This window comes from Brassica oleracea, chromosome C4, assembly GCF_000695525.1.
Source record: "Brassica oleracea var. oleracea cultivar TO1000 chromosome C4, BOL, whole genome shotgun sequence".
NCBI lineage: Eukaryota > Viridiplantae > Streptophyta > Magnoliopsida > Brassicales > Brassicaceae > Brassica > Brassica oleracea.
The window spans coordinates 37,499,320-37,511,436 of record NC_027751.1 but is presented as its reverse complement, the minus strand read 5'-3'; the positions used below and the strand labels follow the sequence as shown (position 1 = coordinate 37,511,436).

Genomic DNA, 12,117 nt, shown 5'->3' with positions numbered 1-12,117 from the left:
TGGCTCATGACCCGTTAGTAGTTGGGATGGCGAGTATTTGTGCTCACTAGATGGCCTGATGCGAATTAGCTCAGCTGCATGTAGTACTGCATGTTCCCAAGCTGATACTGGGAGTTTGGTATTCATTACGAGTGGCCGGACAATCAGCAAGATCTGTTTTATAAAGGATTCAGCCAGGCTATTCTGAGTATGGACATGTGCTACAGAATGCTCCACACTTACCCCCCATGGACATACAATAGTCATTAAAAGCTTGGGAAGTGAATTCACTTGCATTGTCTAGATGTATAGTCTTTAATGGAAAATCTGGAAAATGGGCTCTCAGTCTTATTTTCTGAGCCAGCAATCTTGCAAGTGCTAGATTACGAGTTGATAGGAGACAAACATGTGACCATCTTGTGGATGCGTCAATCAGGACCATAAAATATCTAAATGTCCCACAGGGTGGGTGTATTGGTCCACAAATATCAACTTGTATTCTTTCTAGGAAATTTGTCACTTCCTTATTCACTTTGGTATGTGATGGTTTAGTAATTAGTTTCCCTTGTGAGCATGATTCACATGTGATATTCTTAGGGATAACTCTTTTTGTTTTCAAACTGTGACCATTTGAATTTGATATGAGTTTTCGCATCATGTTCGAACCGGGGTGTCCCAGCCGATTGTGCCAAAGAGTGAACTCTTCTTTGAATTCTTTATTCAAGACGGCATTAGCCTCAACAAGACTGGTCTGGGCATAATAAAGACCAGTCCCACACGCAGGTATAGTCTCAAAGATTTTCTTATTGCCTTGGGTGATTTTATAAATCTGTAGGAATTCTTTACTTTCTTCATTTAGGACCAACTCCGGTAAAACAACAAAACATCAAATTTAGTGTAATTTCATCTTCTATAAAATACTAAAAATTATATTATTTCACCAAATTTAGTATAGAATAAATAGTATTACATAAAATTTAGTGTAATACTATTCATCACACCAAATATTTGATATACATATTTTATTATATTTCATTTAATAATATAGTTCAATTATTATTATTAATTAGTTCAATTGTAACTACACCTAAATATATTGTATTTTAAAATTATTTTTACATAGTTAAAATATTTTTTTTATTTTCAAATAATAAATCATTAAATAATTATATAAAATTGTCAAAAATATCATATTCATAATATCATTTTTCATGTTTACACTAACCACCTTTACCGTCACTTTTAATGAAATGTAAAACACATTTATACCAATAGAGTTAACTAATATAGCCCCTTAAGGTTTAGAGTTGAGGGATAGAGTAGAGTTTTTGGAATGTGAAATTTAGGATTCTAATAAATATATAAATAAATACTTAAAATATATAAAAAAAATTTTAAAATAGTTTCAAACATAATTTTTCGATTTTCAAAAAGTATTTTTGGAAAAAAAATTTCGAAAAAAAAATTTATAAAAAAATTCGAATTTGAAAAAGTATAATTTGAAAACATAATTTTTAAAAAAATTTATTTAAATAATTATTTATTAAATATATATAGAAAACAAGGGTATAAGAGTCTTTTGCCGTTTAATAAAAAAGCTATTTTTGAAAATGTCTATTTAATAGTGGTAAAGATAAATAATGATACTATGAAAGTGGTAAACATGTGTTTCAAAAAAAAAGTGGTAAATATGAAAATTTCCAATAATTATTATCATTTACTTTGTATTGTAAGAAAATAAAATATTATAGAATTTTCTATTTTATATGTTATAATATAAAGTTGTAATTAGTATTTTATAAAATACAGAAATTAATAATGGAAGTTGGATAAGATTAAAATGCATAATATATTTGAAATAAAGACTCAAAACATAAAATAAATATACTATTTTGATATATGCTTTTCATAATTAATAGTTTGCAATTTTTAATATAATATTTTATATAAAATAAACATAAAAGTATATTATTGTTAAACTGAAAATATAAATATAAAATTATAAATATAAAATTATAAAAAAACTAAAAAACATAATATCTAAGTGTGATAGAATAATTATTTATCAATTACAACTAATAATGATACAATAATTATTAAAACTGAAAATACTAAATAACATATATATATATATTACTTTTAGCGTAGTACTTAGTGCTAAGGTTGGAGATGACAAAAAAAGTATGACACCAAAACGCTAAATTAAGTGTAATTTAAACACCAAATTTGGTGTTATGGTTGGAGATGCCCTTATGTATTGATTATCGGTAAATCTTTAGTTTTATAAATAAACAATCACCAATTATATCTAAATTTACACTCTTATTTAAAACAAAAATTTCACATTTAAACATGATGCTTTTTGTGTTAAAAAAAAACATGATGCTTTCAATATATTATAACTAAAAATGCATAACAAATATTGTTCTAACTAGAAAACTATCAATTTATCATCTATATACATTAATTAAAAACAAGTTATCTTAAGGATGTCCTAATCAATAGTTTTCGTGGTTTACCTTCTGAAACGACTATGCATGTAAAGCATATAGTCTTAATTTTTTAAACAAGTACAGTTTAGCCAAAAAGTACTACCCAACACTAAGTACATAATATATGTGAGTTGGGTCTGGCCACCAGATGACTTCTACTGGTCATGCTTCCGGACGTCGTGAGTTGCCATCGAGGGGAATTTCTGCTTGAGCAGGGACGCGTGCGACCAAAGCGGTCATGAGTAGCTCTGGACGAGGTGGCAGCTCAGAGACAAATATTTTCCTCTGTTTTATTTTATGGTTTTCTCTAAGACCTTTTTTTTTGTCAACTTTTGCTTTTATTAAAGCATAAACTGTAGGAATATAGTGAACACGTAGCTACAAGTTTTACACGTGTAAATACAAAGTTTAATCCCAAACTACGTGTCAATAATAAAACATGCAGATCGGTTACGCCGGTCAATCTTCAAGTGCATCTCCGGCAAGCTCTTCATCTTCTCTGCTACATATCCAATCCTCTATGATTTGCACTCACTACACAAACTTTTTCGCCTTTCGCTGTCTATATCCAAGTTGTTAAATATCGGATCAAATTCTTTGTTATGGTTTTAACGAACAAAGAGTGGTAAATTTTGAAATTATTTTTTGCTCGGGGAAAAACCACAAAACCATAAAACACAACTAAATATCTTTACAAATTTTTAATTTTGAACAGGGACATTACTAAAAAGGTTGATAAATTTACACTAATTCAATCTGAAGATACATCCGCAACTGAGATTAGTCACACATAACTTACAAGTTACGACGTTAGTGATTTTGTTTCTTTAAATGATGCAAGAAATTTCAATAACAAATTGCTAAAGAAATAACAAATTGATATCTAAAAGTCACTAGCCAAGCTAGATCTTTCTAAGTTAATTAAATACAAACAAATTTGTTAATTTTTAGCCAAAGTCATCCAAATGGGTCTTTCAATAAGTTTAGTTCATAATCTACCCACTGTTACTATTAAAAAAATTTTGGATTTATTTTGATAAGAGCCTATTTTAAATTTAACAAGACATTCACAAATATTCAGTATAATTTATTTGTTGCAGTAATATAAGAGAAATTCCATATGATATTTTTTTTAAGTTTTTATCACAAAAAAAATCATCAATGAAGAAAATAACTAAAATAAATTTTATTAAAGAATAAAAATTCATTTTTATCCTAGGGTTAACTAATCTAGATTTAGGGTTTAGAGTTAAGGGGTGGGATTTTGAGGATAGGGTTTCAAATTTTAAAAAATAAAAAATTAAAATTAAAATTTTCAAAATAAAAAGGAGCTGTTTTGGTTATTTTCTTTTTTGAAGACTATTTTTGGGACAAAAATTTTAAAAAAGCTATTTGAAAGAATTGTCCTTAATATATACTTAACTTAATTTCTTTACGTTAATAATATTTTTTAAATTAAATTTATTTATGTAAATCATTAAATGATGAAATTTAGTAGAATATATGAAACTTTCTTTAAAAAAAATAGACTATGCATACTATAAAATAAAAAGTTATTTTTTTATAAAAAATACTCATTAATTACATCCAATTGGTTTTGGGCCTTAGTAAAGCCCAATTAAGAAACCATGCCAATAAACCTCTACGTCCATCTATAAATACATCTCAAGGCTACTGCTGCTGATTCATTCGTCTCTTTGCTCCCCGCGTCAAAAAAGATCTTTTTTTTTTCGCTCTCTCCCCCGAATCGAAGTGATCTCTCTCAGTCTCAGGTTTGCTTTTTCTTCAACTACGGATCTCCACGTTTACGATGGCTTCTTCGTGCTTTCAATTTCGGTTTCCGCTTCTTCTCAATGTTCGTCGTCCTATTCGCATCGATTACCCACGAAGCTAGGGTTTCGCCGATGAAGGATGATGGAATCAAATCAATCTGATTTGTGTTTTTGTGTAAAGTTAGGATCTTACACGTAATGAACGCGCGAAAATCATCTGGGTTTTGATTTGAAGATCGATCATCTATGGCGTATCTGGAATCGATTAGGTTCTGGATTAGAGTTAGACTAGGGTTATGAATGGAGATTGGGTTTAGTTCGGTATCTGTGGACTTGGTGCTCTACGATACTTGGAGTGTTAGCATGAACTTAGGAGAGTATCAGAGGATGGGAGGTTTTTGATTCTCCTCGTCTTGTTACTCTTCTGAGAGTTTCTGCGGATCATCATGGATGAAGCAGCAACAATGATCGACTCTGTTGGTTCAGTCTTCTAAAGTTAGTGTTTTTCTCGATGTGTTTTATAGTATGAGTTACAAGGCGCCAAGGAGATACTCTAACGGAAGGAACTTCGGAGTGGAAAGACAACAAGATTTTGTAGCTGATATAGTTCCCAGAAGACCTTATGAAAACAAGGGTTCAAATAAGTGGTCGAGGAATCTGGTTTGGACGGCTTCAGGTGCCAACAAGCCAAGGAAGAATGGTAACACCTATGGGTCAACGAAACCACAAGTTTCAGGCGCAGGAGCTCTTGTGTCAAACCAGCAGAGGAAGGATGCTGCATATGTGCAACGAAGCTCATCAGTTTCAGACACGAGAGGTTGGGGGTCTAGTGATAGAGGCAGTCCCAAGTCTAAGGAATGTGTGTGTAAGTTTTGGAAAGCTGGAAACTGCAAGAAGGGTGATCAATGCTCTTTCTTGCACTCTTTGACTTGCCTCCCTGGATTGGTCATGGTAGCTGCTCTTGAAGGACACAAGAAGGTTTGTTTCTTTTTTACTCTTTGACTTTTGGCTAAATGAAAAGGTTTGTTTAGCTAACTTGTAAATATTGTTGTTGCCTATAGGATCTAAAGGGGATTGCACTTCCGCAGGGTTCAGATAAACTCTTTTCAGCCGGTAGCGATGGTACATTGCGAATATGGGACTGCCACACTGGCCAGCGTGTTCATACAATCAACCTCCAGGCAGAAGCAGGGTCTTTAATCTGTGAAGGACCATGGGTTTTCCTTGGCTTGCCGAATGCTGTAAAGGTTATTTTAAGGAATCTTTTAGCAATTATGACAATCGTCTATTTTCTTGAGTGGGATTTGTTGTGTTTTCTTTGGCTCTGGTCTCATATTTCTTGCTTTTATACAATTATGCAGGCTTTTAACGTTCAAACCAGTAAAGATTTGCATCTTAACGGAGTGGTTGGTCAGGTCCGTACTATGACTGTTGGCAATGGAATGCTTTTTGCTGGGACAAGTGTAAGTATTTTAGTTTACTCTCTCGCTTTCTACTTGTGTTAGTCACCTGCTTCATTGTTGGTTCTAAAGAAAAGTTGCTTTGTGCAGTCTGGTAGTATATCTGTCTGGAAAGCAACTGACTCCGAGTCTGATCCTTTCACATATCTCACATCTCTGAAGGGACACCATAGCGGTGAAGTCACATGCTTTATTGTTGGAGGTCATCGACTATACTCTGGTTCTGTTGATAGAACAATAAAGGTGTGGGATCTCAACACACTGGAATGTACAATGACACTGAGGCACCATACCGACACTGTTACTTCCCTCCTATGTTGGGATCAATATCTCATATCGTCTTCTTTGGATGGGACCATCAAAGTCTGGGCTTGTTCTGAAAATGGCAGCTTGACAGTTACTAATACACGCAGACAAGAACAAGTAAGTTTAGTATACACACTTTATTCCCATTACAAACAACCACATTTATGAAAAAACGTGTCTTAATGTTTTCTTTCTTTGTGGTTTGAAACAGAGTGTGCATACTCTTTGTGGGATGAGCGATGCAGAGGGAAAACCGATTGTATTTTGCTCTTATGAAAACGGAACAGTCAGCATATGCGATCTACCATCGTAAGTGGAGCTTTAGTCCTAAAGTCTCTCTAGCTATATTGTTACTTTAACCTTAATCCTTGTTACTCATCTGTTCTGTTATTTTTTTTGGGTTATGCAAACAGTTTTGAAGTGAGAGGAAAGATGTTCTCTACGAACACAGTCGGCACAATCACGATTGGTCCTGAAGGATTGTTATTCACCGGAGACAAGAATGGGAAGTTGCGTGTTTGGAGTTTAGCTGGCACCAAAGTTTAGGCTGTTTAGCCATTTTACAATTTTTGGTTGATTGAGTATGTACATACTTCGATTTGAGTTAAGAGATTGTCCTTATGTAATGACTCGGATACTAAATATCCATGCATTAAAGTAAATATATATTATGTGCTTTCAGGCTTTTCAGGCTTTGTTTTCTGTCACACGTAACTCACAAGTTAGTATTACTTGCAACGTTGTCTTCATAACACCAACTTAATTTGTCGTCTCTTAATTTAACATTTCAATAACTCAGTATTAACTATTGTTTACGGGTATGCAGTATTCTCTAAGTAACAATTAATTGATATTGTTTTTTTCAATACAAAGAAGATATGTTATATTATGTATGCCGGTGCACTGACAAAAGACTTGTTAGAAACTAGATTGGTGTGAGTTTGTTCTACCACAGAAAGACAAATTTAATATTTGTTTCGATTTTTAGATCAATACATACAAAACAATTTTTTTTTTTTATCAAACAAAACAATTCTATTTAGCTTCGCCCTTAAGATTTGTCAAGGCTGTTATTATTATTCTATAGAACACCTAGATGTATTTATAGTACATTACACAAAATAGAGTTATGAGTGTATAATTCCAGTTATTCATTTGATTTTATTAAAGCCATCGTTGTTATGACGAGAGCAAAAAATGATGCTGTAACATTAAGTAACTGAAGCAATCGAACCTTCATTTTCGAGAAGAAAATATTAAGAAAAATAATCGTTAGAATTCAAAGTAGTCATCATTCTTTTTTTCATTCGTCAGCAATTACGTTTTCATTATTTTATGTGATGTCTCCAAACGAATATTATTTAAATATAGAAACAACATTTTCTTAGAGAAGATTATACGCATATGGTTGATGATTATTTAAGGTTTTGTACCAAATATAAAAGTTTCCTTGCACCTCAAGGCTCTGTAAGTTTGTATTCTATTGGCGTCACGCCACTGGCTAGTGTTAACTGAATATCTCTTTTCTTTTTTCTTTTTGGGAGAATTTCTTTTATGTGTTGGTTTCCTCAAATAAAAAATTCTTATGAATGGCTTCCGTCGTTTTTATCTCTGAAAATGTTTTTAATTCACTATTAAAACGCTCATTCCTTTGATTTGGATTTGTCCAAATTATCACAAGAATTTCAATACTGATACATGAGTAAAAGCTTCCAATTTTGATGACAATCGAATGGCAAGACGAAAATCATCCATAAATTGATACTGGTCGATCGAGTCATCAATAGAATGTTGATTCACTAACATAAACGAAAAGGATTTCCTGAATTCCAACAAATACAAATTTCTATCCTATATATTTGATATCGTTTCGTGAAAGAATTATAATCATTTAGCAAACTTAGTTGTAGATGATTTGTTAGCCAATAAAATTTGTACTTCGAAAGCCAAGCTATATCTAACTTCTTCATTTAATTTATCGACATCCGATTAAAGTTAAATACTTTATATACAAAATTAGATTATCCCTAATTTTATCACTTATTTACAATGACATGCAATTGTGATATTTATTGAACTTATATTTAAGTATGTTTGTCTTTTTCTAATTTAAATTATAGAGTTTTTTAATCGAATCTTAACCAAAATAGATTTTCATAAACGATTGAAAATGTGGTTAATGTTAAGAATATTTATCATTAACGATGTAGAATTATACATAAGGTCTAATTAATTTGTTAGCCAATAAAATTTGTACTTCGAAAGCCAAGCTATATCTTACTTCTTCATTTAACTTAAAATTTTATATGTTGTGATAATAGTTTAGTCTCGGTTGATATTTATATTCTGTTGTAAAATCATTCTAATACATTGATTTCGAGGGGGGGGGGTGATTTAGAAATAACCGTTACTTCGAACAACCGAACCGAATTCGTTCCGATCCGAGAAATAGTACCAAATTCGAACTGAAGTTAATAAAAATCCAAAATAGGTTTAATATTAGAAGAATTGGAACCCAATCCGATCTAAACCAAATATTTTTGGATACCCAAAAATACATGAATCACAATTATATACTTAAGTATATTATTTATTTTAGATTTAATATTTATAAAATATTCAAAACACATGAAAATATATGCAAGTTATCCAAAATTACAAGTCAATATCTGAAAATAGCAAAAATAGTCAAAACACCGGAAATATTTGAAATATCTAAATCCGTTTTCCACCCAAATATCCAAATCAAAGTAATTTTCATGTTAATTTTAAATACTTATCCTTACATTATTTAGCCTATTATTTTTTTTACTTTTAAATTTTGTATATTATTGTATATTATTTTTTTACTTTTAAATACTTATCCTTACATTATTTAGCATGTACGTTGTATATTATTTTTTACTTTTAAATTTTGGAAATTTTAAAATAATTTTGGATTTTTGAAATTTCATATAAGATAAATGGATATCCGAGTTCAAATCGAATTTAACCGAAATTTATAAATATCTAAATAAGGTTTAAATCCTTAACTCTTAAAATCCAAAACTCAAATAGACTCGAATCAAACCCGAACAGCATTTCCAAACGCCGATCCCTAACTATTGCTACTTTGGCACACAGAAGCTACACACAAGAAACCGACTAAAGGTACCTACTTCGACCCAAAACTTTTGTATTAAATTCTGAACCTGCATTTTTCCTCGTTCCGTCTCTAAGTAGATGTAGGGCTGCTATCATGCTTTTCCACCCAGGTGATGAAAAAATTGAGGTATCCACCTCCATAGGGTTGGTGTGTCACAAATATTCACATTTTTAAACTCGAACTAGTAAAGAAGTGGGGTGATGTAACAACCTCTAGACTTGATTCGCAAGTAAGGCGATATTGAAATCTTTGAGGTAACTCTTGGAGAAGAAGGTAACATAACATAGAGGTAGAAAGATTGGATAAGAATTTAACCTGCCACATGTGTATGCATCACTGAACCAAAGATGAATGCAAAAGCATACCGTACGGATCCACAAATCTTCTCTGAAAGCCAATTATGCCAATTCCTCCTTCATTTGTACCCCATAGAAGGCAAATTTTACATCTAGCTAGACTGCTCAAAAAGGATCTAAGACTGGTGATAAGCAAACTTTACATCTGGTCATAAAAATTATCTATCTGGTCAAATAGACATGCTACCAGTTTTAGTAGATTGTAGTCAGTAAATCATCCAAATACAAAAGAGTCAAGTAATGCCTCATTGTCAACTAATTAATTACAATTCTAATCTCTACCTAAACTTTATGGATCAACTTAATGCTTCTAGAAAGTCTACGCTTTCACAACTTCCTTTAAATTTACACAATTGCCATTTTTTCATGAAACCAACTGTTTAATTTCTCCTTATAAATAGAGAGAAAAGCTTCATACACTCTTGGGTTACGATAAAGAGAAGTACATTAATGGAGAGAGAAGACGACTACACGGCGTCGTTTTGTCCTAGCTTTAGCAGTTACGCTAACGATGGAATCGTCGAAACCGCCGAGCGAGTTCGACTTGAATGTTCCGGTGAATACAACAACAACGACTTCGACGGCTTCGAATTCGTGAATATACAATCGGATTTTGAGGCGGAGACGTCTTTCCCCGGCGACTGCGATCTCGTGTTTCCGGTTTTCAATCAGGCTATAATCTCCAAACCCTCCGCCGTGAAATCCGACGAATCTTCGCGCCCGGCGGTTACGACTCGGCTGAGGGATCTGTTCCTCCGCGATCGCGAAGATTCTTCATCGTCGTCGTCCGACGAAGAGAAGGAGCTGGACGGAGTTTCGAGTGAGATCTACTGTCCATGGACGCCGGAGAAATCATCGAACGGCGGTTGGAGAAAGAGCAAATCGACGGGATCATCATCATCATCGTCTACGTCGAAGCGGTGGAGGATTAGGGACCTGTTGAAGAGAAGTTACAGCGAAGGCAAGCAGTCGCTTAGTTTCCTGAATTCGAATTCGAGAAACAGAGTCGACGAAGCGTCGAAGAAGGAGAAGGAAGAGAAGGTTTCTTCGGCACATGAGAAGTTTTATCTGAAGAAGAAAGCGAAGAAGGAAGAAGAGAAGAGAAAATCGTATCTACCATATAAGCAATTTGGGCTCTTCTTCTTCAACGTTCATCATCGCTGAGGACAGGACACCACTCTTCCTTCCTGATTTTCTTTTACCGCAATATCATCAAATCTCGAGAAGGCTTTTCATTTTATGTTTCGGGCCACAACGGTCCCGCCCATTAGCTGATAACGAAAGTTAATTGGACTTTTCACAGAACAAAAATAAATTAAAAAAATCATGTGTTTTTTCTTTGGATTCAATAATTTGGTTCAGTTATAAATACTTACATCTACGCATACTTTTACCTTCTCCTTTTACACTAACACATACTTTGGGCTGGTCATGTGCTTTGTTCTTGTAATTTACCCAAAAAATCTTTGCTCTTAAAAACCCTCATCTTCTTCTCTTTCCATCTTTCTCCACCACCACAAGATTTCATCCTTCAGCTCCAGTAGAAGCCCTCACTCCTTCAACACTCATGACTGAAGACGATGGTGATAGTGATGACTCCGAGACTAATTTGTTGAGAAATCGTAACCAGCTGAAGCGTGATGCTCACAGTAAGAATGCTGTGAGATTCTTGAGGAACAATGCTTGTACGGAGGCGCAACTATAGATGGGTCAAGAGAATGGCGTGAGGTTCTGAAAATCGGAAGAAGCTTATGAGGTAGGGTGTGATATTGGCGCCAAGTTACAGCAAAGAGATGAAGACACGACACCATTTCATGAGTCAGTTACTACTTTCCCCACCATATGTGTAGCTAGAGAATGGCCAGAGCAACAAGCTTTTGTGGAGTGAACACAAAGATGAAATGACCCTTTCCAACAGCCTGGCTCTACGGATTTACCAGTACCTAGTGACCACATCTTCAAGTTAGTATTGACCATTGACCACAACTGCGCCTACACTAGTATCCAGTGACCAAAACTACGCCTAGGCATTGATCAGTGACCACAAGCAGTGGCGGAGCCAGAGTGTTGGAAGGTGGGTCAATTGACACAAGTTAATTTTTTTTCTAAAAAAAAAATATTTGTAAAATTATGTAAAAACTAGGTAAATTTTGTAAATTTTATCTAAATGACCCATACAACATATGTTAATTTTGAAATTGATCCCCTAAAATCTTTCCTATCTCCGCCACTGACCACAAGCCGAACAAGACTTACAAACTGTGACCGGAGAATATGACAGTGATGGTGGAGGTGGCAGCCAACATAATGGTGCTAGAAACTTATCTTAACCATTTATGTGCTATAACCACAAACAAATCCAACATTCAAACAAATGAATATATCCACATCTACCTTTTGTACTTCTACAATCGTTGGAGTTATGGGCATTTTGGTCACAAAAGTAATTCCTACGAGGTTCAAAGTACACTTCAAGTGTAAAGTACCTTAATATGTAAATATATCTAGACAAAGCATGTTATCATGTAAAGTTCTCAATTACTTATACCGTTGGCCTTTTGTAACATAGGGTAGGAAAATCACATATTCACTGACTACCGGGGGGGG

The 12,117-nt window shown here is 33.6% G+C and overlaps 2 protein-coding genes across 2 annotated transcripts; both read left to right on the top strand.

The window, feature by feature from the left end:
• Window positions 1-4,180: 4,180 nt before the first annotated feature.
• LOC106337643 (zinc finger CCCH domain-containing protein 59-like) lies at window positions 4,181-6,703 on the top strand. Its single transcript, XM_013776765.1, has 6 exons — window positions 4,181-5,221; window positions 5,305-5,490; window positions 5,605-5,706; window positions 5,794-6,126; window positions 6,221-6,318; window positions 6,423-6,703. Exons 1-6 carry the CDS (start codon window positions 4,769-4,771, stop codon window positions 6,553-6,555), a joined length of 1,305 nt encoding a protein of 434 aa, XP_013632219.1. The 5' UTR covers window positions 4,181-4,768; the 3' UTR covers window positions 6,556-6,703.
• Window positions 6,704-9,872: 3,169 nt separating this feature from the next.
• Window positions 9,873-10,848, top strand: LOC106340350. The gene has a single exon (XM_013779232.1). The coding sequence runs from the start codon at window positions 9,961-9,963 to the stop codon at window positions 10,672-10,674; it is 714 nt and encodes a 237-aa protein (XP_013634686.1). The 5' UTR covers window positions 9,873-9,960; the 3' UTR covers window positions 10,675-10,848.
• The last annotated feature ends 1,269 nt before the right edge of the window (window positions 10,849-12,117 follow it).

Bases quoted from the DNA above. Each gene is read 5' to 3' on its own strand.
- LOC106337643 (XM_013776765.1), top strand. From the start codon at position 4,769: ATGAGTTACAAGGCGCCAAGGAGATACTCTAACGGAAGGAACTTCGGA. The intron at 5,222-5,304 runs GTTTGTTTCTTT...TGTTGCCTATAG, and splicing joins CTCTTGAAGGACACAAGAAG to GATCTAAAGGGGATTGCACT. The intron at 5,491-5,604 runs GTTATTTTAAGG...ACAATTATGCAG, and splicing joins GCTTGCCGAATGCTGTAAAG to GCTTTTAACGTTCAAACCAG.
- LOC106340350 (XM_013779232.1), top strand. From the start codon at position 9,961: ATGGAGAGAGAAGACGACTACACGGCGTCGTTTTGTCCTAGCTTTAGC.